We start from the raw sequence: 9,321 nt of genomic DNA, 5'->3' as shown, positions 1-9,321 counted from the left end.
ACAATAGCTTCCTGGATTGCTTCCTTAATGGCCACAGCTTCTGCCTCATCAACAGAAAGAATATTCGAGTCCCACGCCGAACCTGCTAAGAAAAATTACCTTGATTATTTCTCACACACCAGCCCCTGTTAGTAGTACCACGGTTATTACTAAATCCCGCGTCTACATTACATTTCACCCAACCTGTACCTGGTGAAGTCCAAACTGATCGGGCTTGATCCATTTCCCCATTTTTAAAACAGTTAAGTCTGACAATTTTATTAAATAGGTCTAGACTGACCTAATCTTAAATAGACTAGGTTATAGGTTTCTGTAGGCCGGCCTAACCTATTCTCACCTCTAATCTTACTTGACATTTTCAATTTTCAACGCTTCTACAAAACATGGCATATTATTGAAGAAAAAAAGTGTCCATACGCTTAATGAATGTTAAGATGGATTTCTACTTATCTCAAAAGTACTTCTATTTCATTTTACTTAAAATTTTTTTTAGTATTTTTCCAAAATCAATTATACTCTTCCAAAAATAATTATCCTAAAAGTTATAATTTCTAACTTTTGAGTTTAGTAAAATCAATTATATCTTTATTATATTTTATTTATTACAACTATTTTAAATTTGTATTCTTTATCTTTTTAATTTTCATCGATTACTTTTTTTTATTTGTATTTGAATTTATTACGATTTTTACATTCAAAACCAAATTTGATAACAACTATTCAAACAACAACATTAATCAATAAGAATCCCTTTTATGTTATTATTTTAAAATTAATTATACTAAATTGAATTCTCTCAAAATCAATTCTGACCATTGTCAATCCAAACACACGCTTAGGCTCTGTTTGGCATGTCCTTTTTTGAGCTTATAGCTTATAAGGTCATACAACAATAAAAGATCTGTTTGGTAACTATCTTTTTATTACAAACTTATAACTGATTTTACTAACTCATAGCTTATTTTCCATATGCTATTTCAAATACTCTCTCTGTTCCAAAATAAATGTCATATTTGGAAAAAAATTGTCCTAAAATACTTGTCACTTTAAGTTACCAATGCAACTTTATATTTATTCTTCCAATTATACCATCTAATAAATACTCTTAATTTATTATTTTCTCACTTAATATTAATGTTATTTCGAATACACCAATAGTTAATCAGGATAATTTGGTAAAGTCATCATTATCTCTCTTTCATTTATTACTGTTTCTTAATCTGTATGAAGCGGGTCATTGCAACAAATAATTTAGGACGGTGGAGTAGTGTTTTAGCTTATATCTTATCATTTTTTCTTCCACTTTTACCCTTATTATTTTAACTAAAATTCACTTTTACCCTCTATAATTTATTTTAATTTAAAATAAAATAATTACGCATTAAATGTCTTTTATGTTATTTTAATTAATCAGCTAGCTGAACAATTAATTTTATCAAGCACTTCAATTAGCTTATCAAATATAAGTTATCAGGCATCAATCATCAGGTGTAAGCTATATAAGCTACCAGCCATCATCGATCAATCATAAGATATCAACTATCAACTAGTTTATCAGTCAACCACTATTTTTACTAAAGAGAGCCTAAAGTTTTTATGAACATTCATTACATCTTCAATATATTAAATTATTTAACTTTCAATAAACCTTATATGTATAAGCTCAGAGAAATTGATGTGTGTGCATTATTTTTTTAATAATCATTACTCCCTTCGTCCCACAATAAATGTTTCAGCACATCATTTCACACAGATTAAGAAAAGTGTATATAAAGAAGAGAAAAAAATATTGTTTTTACTATAGTCTCCTTATCATGTATTGAGAATTGTGAAATTTTTACTCCCTCCATCCCAAATTATAAATTGTTTTGGAGAAATTTTTTATTCCATATTATAAGTCACTTTACAATTTCAATACAACACTAATAGATTTTTTTCCAATATACGCTATATCATTTATTACTCTTTTTTTTTCATACTCTTAATTTCGTTTTTCAATGTAGTTATTGAAAGACATTTTTATAAAATTATACATTATTTCACTTTTTCATAAAATAATAATTATATTTCTTAATTTGTGTGAAATGCTCCAAACAAATTTAGATGTGTTTAAGAAAAGGAAGAAACTATCAACTAGGGGCTTGTGATAATTATAAAAATAATATTAATATGTATAATATGAAAGAGATTTTTAACATAATAATCTCTACACCTACTATTACTATTACTATCGACAGTAGTTAGAGATGTCAATTGCATCTGTTAATGGGGATCTCTGTGGGGAATATATGTGCGGAGATTCGAAGTTGGAGATTTTTTTCCCCGTGGGGATGGGGATGGAGGGAAAAGTTCCCCCGATAACACTTTGGGGCGGGAATTGGAAATGTATCCTCCGCCCCGTGGATTCCCGACTCCGACGATATATTTTAATTTTTATACTCTATATATTATATATATTATATAATTTTACATGAAAAATATTAATGTATTAGAAAATGAAGAGTCATTAGAAGTTATAGATTTGTCACACATAATCAACCACTTGCGTTGGACGACATCGGTATTGTTCTGGACCGGCCCAATCCAGTCAATTGGGCAAACACGTCAAGTGACCGACCACAAGGACCCCTCATGCTCGGTAAACAACCAATCCACGCGTCTCCTGAATATCCGCCCCAGAAGGAGGAGTCCAATCCGCTCGCCAAAACATCTTATAGATAGCCCTCTACATACAGAGGGCAAGGTAATCTTTTCTTACCCAAAATACCCTAATACTTTGTTGTACCTTGTGGAATACATACTTACTTTGGCATCGGAGTGCCTTGCAGGTACAACCCTTTTTTCCATCTTCATCATCCCGAACTTCAAGACCTCATAGTTGTTGGCCATCTGATCTGCTCGGTAAGATCAGTGACGCTGTCTGTGGGAAATCTAGCTTCCCCGTTCCTCTTTCTTGCACCTTCTTGATCCATTCTTGCATCCTGCAAGAACCTAGGAACCAAAGCTATAACCAAATTATTACTCATGGCCGGCAATAACGAAGATCCCTCGTCATTAGACGCTGCAATTCTCAAGAAAAAAGACATCTCCATCGTTCCTCCATCCAGAAACACCGTTCCTCGAGACGGTGTCACAGCATCCCCTTCCCCTAAAGATCTCCAAGATGATCAATCTCATCGCTTCGAAGATACAAGCAGGAAGGACAACCACGAAGAAAATCTGGGCAACTCTTTCCTCTCAAAAGGGCAGACTCCCCCAGACCAGACCCTAAACGCTGTTCTAGCTGCTCTTGCCCAGACCAATGCGCTCTTGCAACAGCAAAGTAGCCGAATCGGGGCCCTCGAACAGAAGCGTCGTTCAAGAACTCCCTCGATCACAAAACCCGTTCTCGACGCGAAGGGGTCACCAAGAAACGTCCACGGTCCCCTTCCCCCAAGAAGAATGGGGATCCATCTTCGAAGAAACGATCGAGCGATCAGCATTCCCGTCATCGCTCGCAGTCCCCCCGGCCAAGAAGGAGGTCTAGATCACCCCTGGGTAAACACGACGACAACCGGAGGCGACGTAGGCGCAGCCAGAGTCGATCTTTTTCTCCCTCCGCCAGCGACGACGAGGAAGGGCGCCGTGGTCCTCTATCCCAGGCAATTCTAGAGGCTCCCCTACCAACCGGTCTCGAAAAACCCCCTCCGTTAGGGACATACGACGGGACCACAAATCCAGACGAGCACATTGAGAACATCGACGCCCTTATCGACTACAGAGGAGTGCCCGACGCCATTAAATGCCGTTTGTTCCCGACCACCCTGCGAAAAGGAGCCATGACTTGGTATAAAAGTTTGCCAGACGAGTCCATCACATCATGGAGGGTGCTCGGAAAACTTTTTTCCAGACATTTCACGGCCTCCCGAAGACACCCAAAGTCAGAAGCCTCCTTGGAAGCCATTATCCAAGGAAAGGACGAGTCCCTACGGGCGTACATAGAAAGATTCAATAAAGAAGTCGTACAGGTATCCACCACTGCCCATATGAAGAAGTTCTCGCTCGAGCGCGGCCTCCGACCACGCTCGGACTTCGCTAAAGCCGTCGGAATTGAAACCCCAGCCACTCTTGACGAATTCTTCCTCAAAGCCCAAGCCTACATACAGTATGAGGAAAAAGAAGCCGCCCACGCCGTCCGCAATTCCAGGCACGAAGAGAGCAGTAAAAATGCACGCCAAGATGAGTCTCGCCGAGGAACTGACAAAAAGAAGGATGATAAAACTCAGGACCTCGAGGACTACAAAGCCCCTGTGGGGAAATTTCGAGAGTACACCCCGCTGAACACTTTGAGGGAGCGCATCTTGAACGAATGCGCAAACGCCGAGTTTCAGACGGGCAAGGTCCAGTTCCCTAAGAGCTTGCCCGCCCGGCCAAACGTGGATAAATCGAAATTCTGCCGTTTCCACAAAGCCCACGGGCACAATACCGAGGATTGCATCCACCTTAAGGATGACATAGAGATATTAATCAGAGAGGGACATCTGAAGCAATATGCGAAGAAGCAGGAGGCCGCTAGAGAAGCTAAGCCAGTCACCGAGGAAAAGCCGGCGGAGGATACGCCCGCCATGCAAGTGGCCATGAGCATTACCAGGCCGGAAGATTTTTACCTCCCTGACTGGGCCAACGCAGCAACCACTTATTCCTCCCATAGCACATGGGAGAGGTTCCCGTCCGCAATGGTTATATCAGGCGGGGGTTTCAGCAAGCTGACCATCGGATCCGTAAAACGCAAGTTCGACAAGCTAATCTCGGCCAGCGCAAACATAGCCTCGACCTCCGACCATGCCAAAGGCAGTCCCTCCTCAATATCTTTCTATAAAGAAGAGTTTCTCGGAGGAGCACCTAATGCGACCATCCCTCTCCTCATCCAAGCACGGATGGCTAATTTTGACGTGCGACGCATATTGGTCGACCAGGGAAGTTCAATGGACATCATGTACTCCCAATTGTTCAAAACGTTGCAGCTGAACGACAGTCACCTTACACCATACGTAGGATCGGACCTACAAGGATTCAATGGCACAGTAACCAAGCCGTGGGGATTCGTGGAACTCATAGTTTCGATCGGGTCGGCAGAGACCACCAGGGCAGTGAAAGTCCAATTTTTGGTCATCGACTGCCCATCAATATACCAGTGCATCCTCGGACGCCCCACTCTGGCCGAATTAATTGCGGTTCCCTCAATCGTACACCTCAAGCTCAAATATTATACGACCAAAGGACAAGTAGCGACATTCCACGGCGACATCGAAGCAGCCAGAAGGTGTTTCGAAGCCTCCGCCAAGGGCCTGAGCGCGATAAAAACACCGGCCCAAGAGAAGACAACAACCAACGCTACTTCAGAAACCAACAAATCTATGCCCCGCATCGACACTATCGACCTCGACAGTCGTTTTCTGGGAGAACCCGAGCAGAGCATCAACTCAGGCGCATCAGAAGGGATCCTTCGGCAAATTCCAGATGGAGACTTTAAGCTCGTAGCCCTCGGAGAAGATCCGACCAGGGGAGTCAAGATCGGATCAGACCTGCCAGACCTGGCCAAAAGGCAACTCAAAGCTTGCCTCCGTGAGAACGCCGATCTATTCGCCTGGAGCGCTGCAGAAATGCCCGGGCTCGACCCAGAGGTAGCTTGCCATCACCTGACCAATGACCCGACTTGCAAGGCCGTCGCTCAGAGGAGAAGAAAATAGTCACCGGAAAGAACGGCTGCAACCGAACTAGCTGTAAAAGACCTCCTAGAGGCCATGTTTATTTCTGAGGCCAAGTACACTACTTGGCTCTCCAATGTTGTACTTGTTAAAAATTCAAATGGAAAATGACGCATGTTCAATGACTACACCGATCTTAATAGGGCTTGCCCAAAAGATGTTTATCCTCTCCCTAACATAGATAAACTAGTTGATAATTCTGCTGGTTTTAAATTACTTTCGTTCATGGACACATATTCCGGGTATAATCAAATACCCATGGATAAAACTGATAAGAAATATACGGCCTTCATGACCGAATCGGGCAACTATTACTACAACGTAATGCCATTCAGTCTGAAGAACGCTGGTGCGACGTACCAGCGCATGATGAACAAAGTCTTTGAAGCAGAGATAGGTGATATGCTCGAAGTTTATATGGACGATATGATCGTCAAATCCCAACAGGAAACCAATCACGCCGCTCACCTTAAAAAGGTTTTCGAGCAAGCCCGAAAGTGTAAAATGAGATTTAATCCGGAAAAATGCACATTCGGTGTCCGCGCAGGAAAATTCCTCAGCTTCTACTTAACAGAAAGAGGAATCGAAGCCAACCCGGATAAGTGCAGGGCCTTCTCAGACTTACCCACTCCAAATTCAAAAAAGTCAATCCAAACCTTGAATGGCATGCTCACATCACTATCTAGATTCGTGGCCAAATCCGTGCAGCATGCCCTACCACTATTTAAACTCCTCCGCAAAGAGACCACATTCGAATGGACGGAAGAGTGCGAACGCGCCCTCTCCCATCTCAAGCGGGCATTATCTAGCCCACCAGTTTTATCTAGACCGGAAGCTGGAGAAATCTTATACCTCTATCTCGCCGTAGCCACCGAGGCCGTTAGCGCGGCCTTGATACGAGAAACCTCGGAAGGCCAGAAACCCATTTACTTCACAAGCAAAGCACTCCAGGGCCCCGAGATCAGATATCAACGGATCGAAAAGGTCGGACTCGCGTTAATAACCGTGGCCCGAAGACTCAGACACTATTTCCTAGCACATACCATAGTCGTACGAACTGAGCAACCCGTAAAACAATTGCTTGCACGCCCTGACATGGCCGGGAGAATGCTCCGGTGGTCGTTGGAACTTGTGGAGTCCGACATCAAATACGAGGGAAGAAAAGCCCTTAAAGCACAGGTCTTGGCAGACTTCGTAGCCGAAATGGCCTTCCCCGAAACAACAAACAACAACGCCCGAAGGTGGACCTTATACGTGGACGGTGCTTCAAGCTCGACCGGCAGCGGAGCAGGGATCATTCTTGAAAATGGAGAAGGAACCCTCATAGAGGTGTCCCTTGCACTATCATTCCCAACATCCAACAACCAAGCAGAATATGAGGCCCTGCTAGCCGGGTTGCGCCTTGCAAACGACTTAGAAGCCGAAGATATTGAAGTATTCGCCGACTCTCAATTTGTCGCATCACACATCTCGGGCGAATATCAAGTCAAGAGTGAAGCCCTTGCCGAGTACCTAGCCCTTGTAAAAGAAAGACTGGCCCGATTCAGGAGCGCCAAAGTAAAACACATCCCAAGGGAACACAACGCTCGGGCAGACGTCCTATCAAAATTAGCGAGCACAAGAAAGAAGGGAGGTAACAAATCCGTAATCCAGGAGATATTACCAAAACCTAGCACCGAGATCTCATTCTCCCTCTCACTCGTAAACGTAATTGGAGACACATCCTGCTGGATGACCCCCGTGTACAATTACTTAACAAATGACTTCTTGCCCGCCGATCCGAAAGAGGCCTCCACCATCCGAAGACGAGCTTGCTCGTACGTCTTAGTCGAAAATCGCCTCTACCGGAGAGGATTTTACATACCTCTCCTCAAATGTATAGACGAGGGCACAGTCCCCCACATACTCCGAGAGATACACGAAGGATTCAACTCCCAACATCTAGGAGGAAGATCACTCGCTCGGAAGGCTCTCCGAGCAAGTTACTATTAGCCGACGATGCAAGACGACGCCAAAGAATATGTTAAGAGATGCGACAAATGCCAGCGTTTCACAGACATGCACCTTGCGCCCCCCAACGAACTCAAATCCTTATCGTCTCCCTGGCCATTTGCGTGGTGGGGAATGGATCTCCTCGGTCCGTTCGTGACCGGAAGCAATCAGAACAAATATCTCATAGTTGCGGTCGACTATTTTACCAAATGGATCGAGGCCGAGCCACTGGCCAAAATCACATCCTTGAACGTACTGCGCTTCTACAAAAGAAACATCCTCGCCCGGTTCGGGGTACCATTAGCTATCATTACCGACAGCGGCACCCAGTTCACAGACGGGCGCTTCCAAGAATTCGTCACGAAATTAGGTAAGAAGCAACATTTTGCGTCAGTCGAGCACCCACAAACAAACGGGCAGGCAGAGGCCGCCAACAGAGTGATTTTGAGGGGCCTCAAAAGAAGACTAGACGAAATAAAAAGGGGATGGGTAGAAGAGCTGCACAACGTCCTATGGGCCTATCGCACTACACCATATTCCACTACCGGGGAAACCCCCTTCCGACTGACGTACGGAACGGAGGCCGTGATCCCCGTCGAAATACATGTGCCCTCTAGACGCATCGAAGAGCCACTCGAGACAGAGAGTAACACCGAGGCAATCAGAGAAGAGCTCGACCTGGTCGAAGAAATTCGCACTGGGGCCCCTCTACGCGAAGCTTCACTTAAGCAAAAAATCGCCCGAAGACATGACGCTAAGGTCATTAAACGAGAATTTAAAATAGACAGCCTAGTGTTAAAAAGAAACCACAAAGATTCCCGAGAAGACAAGCTGGCCGCGAATTGGGAAGGCCCCTATCGTGTCCGGGAAAAGACAAAAAACGGGGCATATTACTTAGAGAATTTGCAAGGAGAAGAACTCGCTCGACCCTGGAACGCCGAAAAGCTTATACAATATTACAGTTAAGACCACAGGTACAGCCTGGTACACGCCGAGCACCTATAGATGAAAAAAACGGCAGAAGTCTGCTCTATTAATCGAACAGACTCCTTGTCCTTCGGGGGGGGCCCGTATACCGAGCATCCCTGTCGTAAACAAGTACCATGATGGCAGAACGCCCCGCTCGCGAAGGGACCATTCACGCCATGAGCTTCGGAACTCAATACAACGAAATCCGAGACTCGCCATATGCCAGGCACACGTCCCCGGTAATCGACCACAGTTCCATACACTGGGCGATTAATACATCATAAGTCGAGCAAATCTTCATGAAATGCAACACAAATACACAAAGGAACAGTGTTTTATTCATCCATTAATGGGAAATTACAAAACAAACAATTAAAAAGAAAACACTTCACTCCTCTCGATTGGCAAACTCCTCCGAGTGAAGATACTGATACCAATCTTCATCCCACTCGGTCTCAGAACCATTAGCGTCAACCACGACTCTCACACCAGTCGCCCGAGCACGAGCATCTGAACTGAGAGAGCCACGAGAACGAGAAGCTGAGCCGGTCGAAGCCTTCTTCTTCTCCTTCACGTTCTTCACTCCACGGGAACACGAGGTTGAAGATACCTT

The 9,321-nt window shown here is 44.1% G+C and overlaps 1 protein-coding gene across 1 annotated transcript; it reads left to right on the top strand.

Annotated features, from left to right (window-relative positions):
- Window positions 1–3,818: 3,818 nt before the first annotated feature.
- LOC131598024 (uncharacterized) lies at window positions 3,819–5,729 on the top strand. The gene has a single exon (XM_058870673.1). It carries the CDS (start codon window positions 3,819–3,821, stop codon window positions 5,727–5,729), a length of 1,911 nt encoding a protein of 636 aa, XP_058726656.1.
- Window positions 5,730–9,321: the final 3,592 nt, after the last annotated feature.

This window comes from Vicia villosa, linkage group LG4 (assembly GCF_029867415.1).
Source record: "Vicia villosa cultivar HV-30 ecotype Madison, WI linkage group LG4, Vvil1.0, whole genome shotgun sequence".
In the NCBI taxonomy this organism is placed as follows: domain Eukaryota; kingdom Viridiplantae; phylum Streptophyta; class Magnoliopsida; order Fabales; family Fabaceae; genus Vicia; species Vicia villosa.
The sequence above is the reverse complement of the archived record's forward strand: the minus strand, read 5'-3'. Positions and strand labels throughout refer to the sequence as shown.